At 42.0% G+C, this 15,899-nt stretch overlaps 1 protein-coding gene across 2 annotated transcripts in view; it reads left to right on the top strand.

The window, feature by feature from the left end:
• atp13a2 (ATPase cation transporting 13A2) overlaps positions 1 to 15,639 on the top strand; it is a 35,238-nt gene extending 19,599 nt beyond the window's left edge. For both annotated transcript variants that reach the window (XM_080764030.1, XM_080764031.1), the window contains exons 15-29: positions 1,613 to 1,801; positions 3,784 to 3,990; positions 4,589 to 4,699; positions 4,891 to 5,047; positions 5,564 to 5,675; positions 5,861 to 5,985; positions 6,301 to 6,479; positions 7,510 to 7,602; positions 9,147 to 9,226; positions 10,936 to 11,088; positions 11,351 to 11,447; positions 12,037 to 12,260; positions 12,830 to 12,981; positions 14,046 to 14,218; positions 14,776 to 15,639. In XM_080764030.1, the coding sequence (XP_080620156.1) occupies positions 1,613 to 1,801; positions 3,784 to 3,990; positions 4,589 to 4,699; positions 4,891 to 5,047; positions 5,564 to 5,675; positions 5,861 to 5,985; positions 6,301 to 6,479; positions 7,510 to 7,602; positions 9,147 to 9,226; positions 10,936 to 11,088; positions 11,351 to 11,447; positions 12,037 to 12,260; positions 12,830 to 12,981; positions 14,046 to 14,218; positions 14,776 to 14,943 (2,220 nt within the window). In that variant the 3' untranslated portion in view covers positions 14,944 to 15,639. The remainder of the gene's footprint in view (positions 1 to 1,612; positions 1,802 to 3,783; positions 3,991 to 4,588; positions 4,700 to 4,890; positions 5,048 to 5,563; positions 5,676 to 5,860; positions 5,986 to 6,300; positions 6,480 to 7,509; positions 7,603 to 9,146; positions 9,227 to 10,935; positions 11,089 to 11,350; positions 11,448 to 12,036; positions 12,261 to 12,829; positions 12,982 to 14,045; positions 14,219 to 14,775) is intronic.
• The last annotated feature ends 260 nt before the right edge of the window (positions 15,640 to 15,899 follow it).

Raw genomic sequence — 15,899 nt, 5'->3', positions numbered from 1 at the left:
ACGAGGTTCACATGCGCAAAAATAACATGTATAATTATCGACACGGAATGGTGTACGGTATATGGGGGGGGGCGCGCACATATTTATATGGGAGAGACGCAGAGACAGAGAATTTGAAATATTTAAAATCATCCATGTCGCGCACGGCCGCACGTATAGAGAAAAAGCCAATGTTAAATAAGCTATACACAGGTGGTCCCAAATGATTAATTGATTACATCACTATAGCAAAAGACGTAAAACTAGGTCAACTCAATTAGCTGCAGCGGAGCTTTTCTGACTTGAAGCTCAATAACCTACTACCACCTTCAAGTTTAAACCATAAGATGACATGGAAATGCCTGCCGATTTGATGCGCAGAAATAACATATATCTAATCAGGTCAAGGTGCACACATGGAAGAAAAGTCATTTTTATCGGGGATACCTTGTTGTTGTAGGCTATACGTCTCTGTGAATTGTATGCATCAGCAGCAAGCACATTATTGTTCAAACACCTGCTCCTCTGTTCATCTGTTGCTCCTATTTGGCTAATAAAATAATTAAGAATGAATGCAATAGCAAGTTGTTGCTGTCATGTTGCTGTTCTCTTCTCTCTCTGTGTGACTGAAGGTTGCCCCAAAAATTGTAGACAGTGATTTCCCCTCATGTTCTTTTTCCCTCACTATTTGGTTCGCTTAACATGTCCACGTGTCATTTGTTTACATATTTGGTACGCTTTACAAAGTCCAGTGTGAACACCAAACGGACCAAAATCAAAATGCTAATATTTGGTCCTTGGTCCTTGATCCGGACCTTCTAAGCGAACTTTGGGTGTGAAAGCGCCCTAAGCCTCAAGGTCGACTGGTAGACCAAGGACCTCTTTAGTCTGACCTTATTGTATGCTGGTACACCATATCTCCTTCCTGAAGGTAGCAACCTATATTCTCCATACAACACATGCTTAGTATTAGAGGTGATATTCCTTGCTAACCTTAGGATGCTGTTATCATATGTGGATGTATAAAGTTTCTGAAGTTGTTGTCCAACAATCTTTGAACAAATGTTCAGTTGTTGCAGCAGTTGTGACTTTAGGGCTGCAGACAAACATCCATACCAGGTGGTACTACAGTACTGAAGAAGGATCCATTTTAAGTAGGGATACACCGGTATGGAAATTCCTGGCCAATACTGAATACTGTCTAAAATAACTATTTAGCCCATAGCCGATACTGATAACGATAGATGTTTATTTAGTTTTTGTTGTTTTTATTTCCCCCTTTTGTACCAGAGAAACAAATACATATTTAATACCAGAAATAAATGTTCAGAATCTACAGCCTGGTTGACTACAGATAACCAACACACCAACGTAGCCAATGCGAAATGTATGCTTATCAACAACAGATAAACACCGGCTACTGCCATCGGTTGATGTCAGTTTTATTTGCCGATACCGCTATTGACCGATAACAGCAATATCGGCCGATGCCGATTATGTGGCCGATACATCGATGCACCGGCTATTTGGGGGTCGGAAAAAAGACCGCCTCCCGATGCATCACTCATTTTAAGTCGTTTTGCTCTATACAGCTAAAACGTTGATGCACGGTGTCCTGTCTTGTCCTCCCCAGGTGACTACGAAGGAGCTGTGGATCCGGGCCCTGGACATCGTAACCATCGTGGTGCCGCCAGCCCTGCCGGCTGCCCTCACCACGGGCACCATTTACGCCCAGAGACGGCTGAAGAAGCAGGGTGTCTTCTGCATCAGCCCTCCACGCATCAACATCTCTGGCAAAGTCTCCATCTTCTGCTTTGACAAGGTGAGCTCATACAATTTAGGCATTTGGCAGACGCTATTAATCTAGAGCGATTTACAGTAAGCAAGAACAAAAACATGGTAATACATCAATTACCGGTACACAAAAATAGTCATCATGAGTCATACGTAAGCTAAGAACAGTGGAATATCTATATAATGAAACTATGCCTATACACCAGGGGTGCCCATTACGTCGATCGCGGTCGACCAGTCGATCGCAAGCGCTGCGCAGGTAGACCGGCGCTTGGCTCTGACATGAAAAAAAACAAAAAAAACAATCCTTGCCGCGGGCAGGCGGCAAACAGTGCCTTGTTTTCAAGTGTGGGGAACGTTGGGTGTGTTCTGTTGTTAAACAAACAAATTAAAAGGATATCTATCCATCATTGTTCATAATTATAGCAAGATGCGCGCGGCAAAGAAGCCTAAAACATATCACTTCCATGCAGAGTGGGAAGAAGATTTTTTTTCACGATGTCACATTCCAAGTCCAACTGCGTTTGCCTTACTCGAGCCCATCGCTACATTCATGTGCTTCCCATTCAGAAGCTGATGTTGATTCCATTGCCTCGAAAATAGCAACACTTTTTAACATGAACTCTTCTGCGTTGGAGAATGAGATCATGGCACTGCAGGCTGACATACAGTTAAAGTTGCGCGCCCGCGATGGAGAGTTTTGGAGGAAAAGTATCCAAACATCAGGACTTGTGCAGCCTCGCTCACAGCGTTATTTGGCTCCACATATTTATGTGAATCAGCGTTTGAAGATAATTAAGTCCAAATAACGTTCCACGTTGACGGACGATCATTTGGAGGCCTGTTTAAGACTAGCTGTCAGCAGTGACTGTCCGGATTACGCAGCGCTGACGGACTCCATTCAGTACAAGGCTGCAAGCAGTCATCTGATTAAAGGGATAGTTCAGATTTTTTTAATTTAAATTGTATGAAATACTTTCCATTAATATAGTGGTTGCAACTGTATTAATTGATTGCCAGAGTCCTGTGGTGGGATTTCTGCTCTGGTTGAGTTGAGTGGTGCATTATTCCTTCATGTGATTGTGTATGCTTTTTATGTGTGATACTTTTAATATTTGTAACATTTTATGAGCAATATGTTATTACAAATTGAAATTGACGTTATTACAAAGAGTAACTTAATCTCTTCTTTGCAATGTGGGGTAACTGAAAAGGTGAATTGATTTTGAAACAGTCCTAATGCCTTAATGTTATTTATTTTGAGTATTTTAAGCAATGGGATAATATTTTTTTGGTTGGTAGATCACCTTGAGCTGGCAATTTTAAAAGTAGACCTCAAGTCAAAAAAGTGTGGGCACCCCTGCTATACACTATAAAGTGCTATGTCTATTGTCTACATAAAAGGCTATCTAAGTTACATAAGTTGAGCCTATGCATACCATTTGTTCACTCAGAGTTACAGACCCATAAGGATCCATTTGGTTCCAAACTATCATTTAGCTGGGGACCCCCTGGAACTCCCTCAAAGTCCCCACTTTGGGAACCAAAGTCTAGTTGACCCACTGTAACGGAGATATGACATTTTACACCACATAAAGTGTGTGTGTGTGTGTGTGTGTGTGTGTGTGTGTGTGTGTGTGTGTGTGTGTGTGTGTGTGTGATAAGGTTTTTTTATAGATTTAGTTAACTTGGTAGTCTTTATTTATGCCTAATATAGCCCACTTAACTTCAATTTTAAGTTGTGATTCCTAATCGAGGCCCTACTAGTGGCATGAAAACGATCCTAAATCCAGTCCTTATCTGTCAACTGACTCTGCCCATCAGGCCGGGGTCAGGTTGCAGAAAAGGAAACTCTTCTCTGCTGATATCTCACACTGGTAGTGGTTGCAGTGCTAACATTTTTGGAATCTGCATTGGAAATATGTATTGGTGTATTTTTGGTCTGTTCTGCCAACCAGTCGTTTCAGAACAGACATCCAGCACTGCCTCTTTGTGCTCCCGTTTCCCCAGACAGGAACTCTGACAGAGGAGGGTCTGGATATGTGGGGGGTAATGGAGGCAGGGCAGACTGGCTTCTCAGAGCTAGTCTCAGACCCCAGACTCCTGGCCCCGGGCCCCATGATCTCTGCCATGGCCTGTAGTCACACTGTGGCCTTGCTGGCGGGCCAGCCCCTGGGAGACCCCCTGGAACTAAAGATGATTGAATCCACTGGCTGGGTAAGAAGCTTCAAAAGACTATCGTCTAGCGTCCCTATTTTGCACATAAATAAAAAGAAAAGTGCTATCTGTAACTTTTATGACCTACCTGGGATTCGAACTTGGCTCCTCTGCATGAGCACTGAAAATGTACTGTTGACCTATAATGGAGAGCATGCTTGGTTAGAATAGTTATTAGTGTGGTTAAACAAAATGGCAACACACTATAGTGCTACTTGGGCAACTTTATTTTTCCATCTTTCTAGAGCAACCCCAAACGGCAAAATGTAACTGACGCAAAAACACGATTTTCAGCAGATCAATCTTCTCAAAGTGAAATACAATTGAGTTACGTGACAATGTAATTGGCTTGCAAAATTTGTGGGAGGAGACGCCAAATATCACAAATGCAGGATCCCGATCAGCACTACATTTTTATTGCAAACCCCGAAGCCTCTAGTAGCAAAAATAGGCAATTTGCAAGCTCAACAGGTTGTCACACATCTATTGTGAGCTTGTAGATCTGCTATTGGCGCTGCTGCGTAGAAAAGTATAAAGTAGCGCTTGGTTAAAAGACATTGTGGTTGGATTATCCTCAGTTTACTCGTGTGTCCTGTAGGAACTGACAGAACCAGAGGGAGATCAAAAGACACTAGACTCAGAGTTCGGAGGTCACAGAGTTCTAGCGGTTATGAAACCCCCTGCACAAGAGTTCCAACCTGCAGACGTAGTAAGTGGGATTTTAACTTCTATGTTTGTTTGTTTTCTTTGTAAATGAATGCCCTACTCAGCTACTCTACAAGCTCACCAACACGTCATGATGTGAATCATGTGATGTGAAACCCACGATATATATTGTTCCGTAGAGCTTGTCATTGCTATACGACAGAGCAATAAATGGCACTGTTCTTCCTCCATCAGTCTATAAGCGAAGGTGTGGCCATCATTCGGCGCTTCCCGTTTGCTTCGTCCCTCCAGAGGATGAGTGTGGTGACAGTGGCTCCAGGGGGACATCCAGCCCACGCCTTCATCAAAGGCGCTCCAGAGATGGTGGCTAGCCTCTGCCTTGAAGAAACCGGTTAGAAACTCTTAGCATTAGCATAGTCTGAGTAACCTGACGTTGCCAGATCCAAGAAGCTTGCTACACAAGTTTGTTTCACAGTTTATTGGGATTATACGGTCTATCACCGTGTGGGCGTGCAAACACAACCAATCATATTGACGTGTCTATATAGCGTCACATCCGGTTTCGCACATATCCCGCCCTTAGCTCACGCTGATTGGTTCGAACCGGAGCAGTTCGGTGTTAGCTCAATCCCCTGAGCGATCTCAGATGGATGCTGTCTTGGGGAACATGGTTACCCAATACCGCCCCCATCTGGCAGAGTCAGGTTATAGTCTGAGCCAGGGCTATGTTATTACCTCCTAGACTATGGCCTAATCCAGTGGTTCCCAAACTTTTTCATGTCAAGGACCCCCAAAATGATACTCATTAGCCCGTGGACCCCCATTTGAAAATTCATTGTGTTTTGTAGGCCAACACCACACCACAAGTTTTCACATACAGTAATGTTTGCTTGTTCTTGTTTTATAGTGCCTGCACAGTTCTCAAGTGTACTGCGTACGTCGGCAGGCGATGGCTTCAGGGTTCTTGCACTCGGCTACAAACCACTGGATGGGCAGCATGACCTGAGGACCATTGAACGGTTAGATCAACATCTGTGTTGTTGGTTTCTATGTGCTACCGAATCCTTCACTGTCTTTGAAATTCTAGTTCTAGAGTCCGAGTGAGAGCAAAGCCTGTTTTAACTTTTAAGTGAATGAGGTTCCTTACAAAACAAAAGATACTCCTTTGACTACTCTTGACTATTGGTTGAATGTCCATCCATAGGGAGGCAGTAGAGAGAGACATGCACTTCCTGGGTTTGCTGGTGATGAGGAACCCAGTGAAGCCAGAGAGCCCAGACGTCATCAAAACCCTGAGACTGGCACACATTCGCAGTGTCATGGTCACCGGTGAGCAATTTGCTCTCTGTTCACTTTGTTATATTTGATCTTTTAACCAGCCTGGCGTACTGTGAGCTTGTACAGTTTTGCATATTTTCACCAAATGTTTGCGTTATTTTGCAGAATGTTTGCCTAATATAACATGCCCAGAATAGGCACAATAGGAGTTCATGCAGTTAAAACCATTATTATTGTAAAAAGAAAATAAACCTCAAGTACGTGTATATATCACTTTATCTTTGTAAAAGGCAGTTGGAGAGATTACGTTCTGCCACATTCAGCACTGAAGGGCAGTTTTCTGTATTTCTCTCCCTCAACACCTAGGTGACAACATTTTAACCGCCATCAATGTTGCTCGAAGTTGTGGGATGATGGGCTCTGATGACAAAGTGATATTTGTCCACGCTACCCCTTACACGGCCCAGTCCATGCCCACCCTGAAGTTTCACCTGGGAGAGAGAGGGACCATGGCTCCCACAGGATCCATAGAAGTCCTCACTCAGGTCTGTCTGTGTATACGCTCTCTAAAATGCTCTGAGCAAGAAATGTTTTGAGTTGCACAACACATTTCCATTAAGTCATAAAGCAAAATAGTGCCACCTACTGCTTATTTCATGAACTTATTTCATATCTCCCAAGAATCACATTTTATTTAGTGGATAGTGGATGGAAATGGGGAAAAATGTGCTTTACTTTTTTCGAATTTCTGAAAGGTCCCTTCCTGTTTTCGAAATGGCTTGAAGGAAACACATCTACTGTCAAATTTCCATTGTTCAGTTCTTTCACCAGACAAAGACAATCTAGTGTCGGAGACATTCAGAAAAACTGGACTGGACTGCACATGTTGTAATGGCTGGGTTACCGATTGGAAGGAGAAGTCACGGCAATACTATTGAGGATGAAAAGGAGAATCTGGTCCTTGGAACAGGAACACTTTTACGCATTAGGCTGACATCACAACCTGAAATATCACAGTTTTGTTTAAAGTGGGAAATTTGATATATACCGGTAGTCTTTTTTTATTGGCCTAATCCACTTGCTGACCGGTTGTCACTATTGGGTAATTTTTGGGTTTCTTGTGACCCTACCATTAACATCCTATGGCGGTGGTGGCGGTGGCTCAGGGGTAGAGTGGCTGGATGGCAACCACAAGGTAACCGCAAGGTTGCCAGTTCAAACCCGGGCTCCCCCAGAGTTAGTGTCGAAGTGTTCTTGAGCAAGACACTGAACCCCTAATTGCTCCTGATGTGCTGGTTGGTGCCTTGCATGGTTTCCACCGCCATCGGTGTATGAATGTGTGTGAATGGGTGAATTGATGCACAATCAATGTAAAACAATCAATGCCTGCCAAACATTATGGCAGGCAAAAATGTATATAGACAATATTTTAGGCCAATATTCCAAATTTCCCACCCGTCCAACTCGGCTGCCGGACTACAGCATTCATGTTGTGTGTCTTTGCATACTAGGTCACACTCACAACCACTGGATTCTAATAAGTTGGTGCTATTCTTTGTTGCGGTCTCTCCACAGGGCCTGTACCAGAGTGGTATCAGTTATCACTTGGCTATCAATGGAAAGTCCTTCGCTGCCCTCTGTGACCATTTTCCTGAGTATCTACCAAAGGTAAAGGGTGATTTATACCCACTTGTGTGCCGGTGTCATGCATTCAATTAAAACAGTGGTTTTCAACCCTTTTCACATCAAAGCCCGTTATTTAGTCGGCATTTGAGCCACGGACCACCATGTGATGAGATTTAGCCTCTCACACCCAAAACTAAAGTATGCTCTGTTTTTGTTGAATAAGATTTTGTCTACAATTCCATACATTCTATAATTGTGTAGAATTCTTGTAAATTAAGTAGTGCAGATGTTTAACAATAATTTAACCCTTTGGTTTCATCTTACGCTCTCAAGAGTTAAAGATCTATAAGGGTCCATTTGGTTACCAACTCCATAATTTAGCTGGGGACCACCTGGAACCCCCCCCCCCCCCCCCCCGGACCACTGGTTGAAAACCACTGAACTAAAAGATGTACTGTGAGCTTGTGAACAACACATTTTAAACCAGGGCTTAGATATCACACACATGGAAACAAGACAGGGTCTAATAACGGTGTGACTTTCATGTGGATCTCAGTCGTCATGTATAACCGGTCTATGGCGTCAGTCATCTAAGATGTCAGTACCAGGGACGTGCACACATAGACATCAAAGGGGGCTTCAGCCCCTGCCTTTTTACCCATCTGTAAAACAACTGCCCTCTCCAGTCCACGAATGCAGCTTTTACTATGGTGAAAGAAATGCAAATGACCCCCCTCTCCTTTCCATGCCATGCCGGAAGGCAGCATTCAGGAGAATTGCTTTTTTCCGAACTTGAACACAGTATGTTGCGTTGAACAAATGTGTTCAAGAAAGAAATCCATGTCGTACACGGCATCTCTACTAGCTAGAGTCCTGGGTTGCGCCCCAAAAATAGCTGATCTCCAAGCTCTCAACGCGTCTCAGTGCGACGCGTTGTGAGATTGTAGATCTGCTATTTTTGTCCATCCCTCTTACGGGATTTCAGCCCCTGCCCCTCTACAGTACCCCCACACGGTAACTCTGTCATTTCTCAACTGTTTGGGCCGCGGGGCGGCTCGCCGGAATCGGGGCTGACACCCTGGGTGCGTTCCTGTGGGTCAGCACAGTACAGTAGAGGGTTTCTCTTTGTTTGCTCTGTATTGTTGTTACTGTTGACTGGTATTGTGGGTGTCTGAAAAAGAAAATCCAATAAAATACTAATTACAAAAAATTATTTAGTAATGGTCTCACCATGTGGCCCAGGTCATTATTGTAAATGAGAACTGGTTCTCAATTAATAGCCTGGGTAACTACATTAACACTGGTGTCCCTATTATGGTAAATGGTGCATTTATATAGCACTTTTATCCAAGGCGCTTTAGATAGATTGTGCTATTACATTCACCCATTCACACACACATTCATATTACGCCGATGGCGGAGGAAACCATGCAAGGCACCAACCTGCCCATCCGGAGCAATTAGGGGCTCAGTCTCGCTCAAGGACACTTCGACACAAAATTAAGTTATCATTATAGGCAAATCTTTTTTTGGTTAATAATTGGCTAAATTAATCATTAATAGGTATAGGTACATGTCATTTGCAGGTGTTGATGCGCACTGCTGTGTTTGCACGCATGGCCCCTGAACAGAAGACCCAACTGGTGAAGGAGCTGCAGAAACTCAAGTGGGTATTAACGAAAACGAAGTAGATGAACATTATAGCCAACGTATGCTCTGTTGGATGACCGTGTCACTCCATGACTACAACAAAACATTCGCAGAGTGCCACGGCTATGCAAGAACGTATAAATGAAGCTTTAGGCTACATTGAAAATGAGGGCCTGCCCCTCAATTGTACTCTTGAGTTTAAGTAAAGGTTATAATAACATGTCTTAAAAGCTTGTAGATTTACTATTTTCAAGTGCGGTGTAACACCGCCGTGCAATGACAAACAGTAGGGCTGTAACGATACATTTGAACTAGGATACACATCACGATACATGGTTGACGTTACAATACATGGTTGACATTACGATACATGGGACGAAATTGGTTAATTCATGGCAATACGATTCAATGATTTAACCGATTTAGACCTGAGAACTGATTCTACAAATGTCTTCTAAATCTTGACAATTTTCTGAAAAACCTGTTTCTATATCAGTGGTGCTCAAACTATTGCATGTCAAGGACCTCCGAAATTATATGTAATTGGCCGCGGACACCCATCTGAAAATATGTTGTTCCAGGGAGCCCCCAGAAGCAAATATTTGAGTTAAAAACTTTTTCTGGGAAAGAATATATAAATATTCAAAGATTTGTACACTTGTCAAGTGGTGCTATGAGCTTGTATTTTTCAACAGCTAAAGTTTTTAAATAATGGTACAGTGGTTAAAAGCTATAAGGCCTAAATGGGTTCAAATCGATGCAGTAACTATGTAGCTAAAGTACGACTTTGACTTTGTGTATTCGGTTTGTTAATACTTACATGTTTGATTGAACCTAAAGGGACAAAAGAGAGAGCCTGAAATGGAATCGGCTGCACAGCCTGGCGGCTCCACCCAGGAGCTGAAACTTGAGATCTAGTATAACAAATGCATCAGCTTTATGTAGAGAGTTGCAACAGTAGTATCAAACAACATTTGATTGGTTTTCGATACATACTGTATATCTATGTGCTGCCAGTATGAAGAGAAAAAGAGAGAAAATAAACGAAAGGCTTTAAAATATAGCTTTAAAAGTCTTGCCAAGATACTTTGTGTTTTTAGCAAGAAAAGCGAACTTTCTGGACAGATCAGTTCTTCACACACTAACTGGGGCACTAGTAATAATTGTAATGTAATTATGATTACGCTGCACCCTCTTGGTAAACCAGATTATTACAATGACTAAAACATAAACTACTAAAGTCTCAAAAGGGTTGTGTTAAAATTCCATTCATGCAAACATCTCGATCCTGTTTACTACTAAGATACGCACATCTAGTTTACAAGAGGTAACAGACTTATTACCTTTTTGTTCACTAATAATGGACAAAATCACATTGCTCTACACTGCAGCTGTACAATGGAATAAGATGCCCACTAATCTGAGTGTTTCACAGAGCACGTTTAAGATTGCCTTAAAGAAAATGTCTTCAGATAGCCTAGTGGTCCAGGCGCATGCCACATATAGGCTCTGGCCTAAAAAAATAATTCTAATTGAACAATCGACTAAATCGATTATACTGCACAATGGTGGCGTACAAAAAATAGTGCAGATAGCTAATCTACAAGCTCACAACACGTCGCAGGGCAGCGTTTTCACCATAAAACAAAAACCTTTTTGTTCATTAATCATAAGTTCATTAATCATAAGTCAGCAACTGTGTTTTAACTGCTTGTCTCGTTGCAGCTACCGCGTGGGCATGTGTGGAGACGGGGCCAATGACTGTGGCGCCCTCCGAGCGGCAGACGTGGGGATATCGTTGTCGGAGGCCGAGGCTTCGGTGGCGTCATCTTTCACCTCCAAGTCTGACAACATCAGCTGTGTACCACTGCTCATTAGGTAAACGCAAACAATACAAACAAAAGATACAATTCAAGTATTCATGTCCTCAGTATAAATTCAGAGACAGTGTCGGTGGAAACACGAATTACAACTACATTTTGGTTGTGCCACTGTCTGAACTTAATAATGGTACAGAATTCTACATCTTTCTATTAATGTAGGTGTGGAGAGATGGCATGGACAATATTTTATATATATATATATATATATATATATATATATATATATAATCATGTCCCATGTTTATTCCTGTGTGCAGGGAGGGAAGATGTTCCCTGGTCACTTCCTTCAGTCTCTTCAGATACATGGCCTTGTACAGTCTCATTCAGTTCTGCTCCGTCCTCATCTGCTACACAGTGAGTAGCATGATACCTCCCTCATCTGCTACACAGTGAGTAGCATCCTCCTCCTCATCACACAGTCATGTTCCCTCGGTCTCCTGACTGTCTACCTGCCCTTCCTCACCTCACCAGTAAAGACTCTGCATTGCACTTCCCCTTGTCGTTTTCCACTAACACTTCAGTAGTCACTTCCCACAGATGCAGTCTGCTGCTTAAGCCATTAGCGACTTATAATAATAATTGTTATTATTAAAAACTTGAAAGATTTTCCCAAAGTAGTGAGAATACACAATATGCCGCATCGCAATGTGTTAGGAACTTATTGCTCTGCTATTTTTTGTACCGTTTTAAACAAGGTATTATTAACGAGGTATCATAACATGCATCTGTTCTCACGCAAACTGGTGCAATTTCTCTAGACTTGCTCTGTGTCAGGCAGTCTCTGTGGATAGAGGCAGGCTTTGAATAACGTGAACATTATTGTCGTACAGAAGTTGTTGTCTTAGGATACAGTAAGTATATAAGACATAAGACGTAGTGAACTTGCCTAGGCGTATAACCTTTCAATAATGGACCATGTGGCTGTATTTTTGTGCCCATCCAGATTAAGACCAATTTGGGTGACTTTCAGTTCCTGTTCGTTGACATGGTACTGGTGACACTGCTGGCCATTGTCATGGGAAGAGGAGGCCCCAGCGAAGACCTTCACCCACGCAGGCCCCCGGCCAGCCTGCTGGCCCTGCCTGTCCTAGGGAGTCTGTTTCTACACACCATCCTCATTGTGTTGGGCCAGGTGTCAGCTCTGCTCATCACCACCTCCCAGGACTGGTCAGAGACACTTTAAGCATTAGTAATTACGACTGCAGCTATCGATTATTTGCGTAGTGATTATATTATCAATTACTTTTTCGATTAACTGAATCATCGAGAAACACGTTTTTCTAAATTAGTCTGACCACTTAGGGCACGTCCGGAGACTCGTTTCCAGGACAGGCTTGTCCTGGAAACAAGATGCACCTCCCCAGGAGATCATCCTATGACACCATGATATGACACAATAAGTCAAGGACTTATTTCCAGAGCTATGAGCTTTTAGACTCGCTAACATTTTTCTAATATTTAAAATCTAATTTAACGTGAATCCATTCATTATGTTAATATGAATTGAGGTGAATATAGAATGTGGATGTCAATGTGCTGGAAATCTGACTTAAACAACACACATACTGTCAGATGTCAGATTTTCACGTCTTCCTCACAATATAAATTATAGGGTTCGCGTTAAATATTGTAAAATATGTAAAGCTGTCCACACACCAACCAGACTACTATGGAAGTACCAATGACATTGAAAATTGTCAAATGTTTACTTCAAGGTATTTCATGTATTCCTCTAGGTTTGTTCCACTCAATTCAACAATGTCTGGTGCAGCCAACCTACCCAACATGGAAGACACGAGTATTTTTGCTCTCTCTGGTTACCAGTACATCATCATGGCTGTGGTGGTTACCAAAAGCTATCCTTATAAGAAGCCTCTCTACCACAATGGTAAGCAGGACACTGAACCCCTAAACTGCTCCCATGAGCAGGTTGGTGCTTTGCAAATGGGTGAATGTGAAATACATTGCAAAGCACTTTGGAGAAAAGTGCTATATAGTGCTACAGTATATAGTGCATTCCATTTACATTTAAACAACCCTGTTTTTATACTGTTGTTCATAGGGGAATATCGCTACATTTCAGCTGTCAATTACAGGACCACTATTGCTTTCCATAGCTAAACACAAGACAGCAGAGATGTTAGTGTCTACTGTCTACTAAGAGCTAAGTGTCAAAGTGTCCTTGATCAAGACACTGAACCCCTCACTGCTCCCGATGAGCATGTTGGTGCCTTGTGAATGGGTGAATGTTCATTCAACCTTTTATTTAAATTCTCGGAGAGGTCATTGAGGGAGCCCCTCATTTACAATGATGCCGAGATTACATGTTAAGCACATTGTAATGTAAAGCGCTTTGGAGAAAAGCGCTATATAAATGCAGTCCATTCACTAATCTGTTTTTATTATTTTATTTAATGTAAAGAATACATGTTTATGAGGGCATCCGTTATAGAGCACCAAAGTCTGACGTCAATATCGTTAGAGGGCGCAAGTCCACAGATTCATGTACTTTTTTATTTGCATTGTAATCCCCATAGGGGGATGTTAGATCGCCTCAACTGTGTTTGAAAAATAAACATGTCATCCTGGCCGTTTCACTGATATGGATATGAAGAATCAACTGACTGAGAGAAAATAATGTTACTGCTACTGAATTAGTTGGATTTTTGCTAGAAACAGACTGTATCAAATATGAGTGACTGACTGTCGTAAACGATACAGACACACCTCCCTGACAATAACGCAGAGACAGCTTGTTTATTTTTGGACCACAATTCTTATATGAGACGATTTCAAGAGGACCCCATGTTATTCTCCGTGAACCAGGCAGAAGTGACGTCAGGACGTCGGCTCTCTATGGAAAGGCTGCTTCTGAGTTGTAGAAAACCGATCACTAATGTGTAAAGTTTCACAAGAGTGTGTGTCTACAAACACTGTCATCTCTCTCTCTAGTGCTGTTCTTGTGTATACTACTGGTGCTCTTTGCGCTGATGACCTGGCTGGTACTTTATCCTGGTGACATCTGGAGGAAGTTCCTTCAGCTGTACGACATCTCTGATATGACGTACAAAATGCTGCTGGTGTCACTGGCTGCCCTCAATCTCCTCATGTGCTTCGTGCTGGAGGTGTGTTGTCACTGTATTTTTCTAAATATATATTTTGGTTTGAGGAAAAAGGCAATCCACAAGCTCACAAGCTTTTCAGATCGTAGATCGATTATTTTTTAAAGGTATTATAGGGATTAAAGCACTATACTTGAGTAATTTAGGCCTACAATACTTAAAAAGACCAAATTAAAAACACATCGAAAGGTCACGCATGGAAGCAACATCTTCCCCCTAAGACTCAGATGGCCAGCCATGACATTTATTTTAGTTTTATTATTTTTGCATTGGTGTCTTTTACTCTTGTTTTTGCTTTTTTCCATTTTAGTTGATTAATCTAGAGATTAGATTGTGCTTGCTTGCGTTATTTTATGGAGAAATATGAACTTTGTGCGGTCCGTTTTGAGACTTAAAATAAATAAAATACAATTTGAGCCCATATCACAAATCTCTAGATGGATATGGTCCTTATTGTATAATATATACAATGCACTTGTGTATTTCCTGTTATCAGTGAAGCCAGATTAGTCGAGACGTGTGCCACATTCACACACAGGCCTTGTTGTCCTTTTCCCCAGATGCTGATAGACTTCGGCATGCTGAACTGTCTTCGTTGTATCCGCGGGGAACGTCCGTCCAAGAAGCAGTACAAGCGTCTAGACCAGCTCCTGTCTGAATCCCCGTCATGGCCGCCCCTTAACCAGCCCCTGTCCTCCACACAGTGCAGTGTCATCAGTATGAGCTAGCATCCCGCTGCACAGTAAAATCCTCAGCATACATTTAACTCTTGTGTACAAATTTAACCAAATGGACCGTTACAGGTCCATTTGGTTATATTTGTAAACTCTTAAGAGTTGCAAATGGGTAAATTATCGCTAAGGGTTTTACTGTGTATTTTGGACAGTGTGTTAACTCTCCTTCAGCCAAAGAGTGCCATGGATGACTGAGCCACATCCATAACTTGACCAAACACAGCAAGACTTATGTAGCCTACTGCTGTTACTAACCAATGTGCTAACCAAACGGTATAAGGTCTTTAAAGTGTATGTTTTAATTTAATTAATACATTTCTATTTTGTACACGTGTGCCTATTTTGATTTAAATTTATAGTATACAGAGGTTATGTTATGTTATCCAAGGTGAACCTTAATAATCCAATGAAGATTTTGTCAATGCTGATTTACAGGTTGTAGCCCTGCTTCCAAAATGTTCCGAAATAAACATTTTAAAGTCACTGAATTAAATGTATCATTTTCATCTGCAATGAGTAAAGAAATGTGAGTACTCCCACGACTTCTCAAACATTTACCAGTGAGGGCAATTTCACCCAGATAAGGTTGAAATCATGCCTGAGGAAGGTCGAAAGACCGAAACGTTGCATTTAGTTTTTTGACATTAAATAAAAAGCTCTTGAACCAGCAAGTGACAGTGTGCGGGTCTCCCTCCCTCTACACCCAGATAAGGAAAATTTGATATGTACATTAATTAAAATACTGTACATTCTTGAAACAAAATCCCTAAAGGTGTCATTCTTGGACATGATTTATTAAGTGTGGTGTTGGTATAGCCCTAGAACGACTGATATTGCATACATTTTGCTGTCAGTTTCAAAGTGAATGAAGCCATCTATGAAAAAGTGTAATCTGCAACACAACTGTATACAATATGTGGGGGTCCCTGGCTGCTTCATCTCGGTCGAAG

This window comes from Protomyctophum bolini (genome assembly GCF_963924005.1).
Source record: "Protomyctophum bolini genome assembly, chromosome: 5".
In the NCBI taxonomy this organism is placed as follows: domain Eukaryota; kingdom Metazoa; phylum Chordata; class Actinopteri; order Myctophiformes; family Myctophidae; genus Protomyctophum; species Protomyctophum bolini.
The sequence above is the reverse complement of the archived record's forward strand: the minus strand, read 5'-3'. Positions and strand labels throughout refer to the sequence as shown.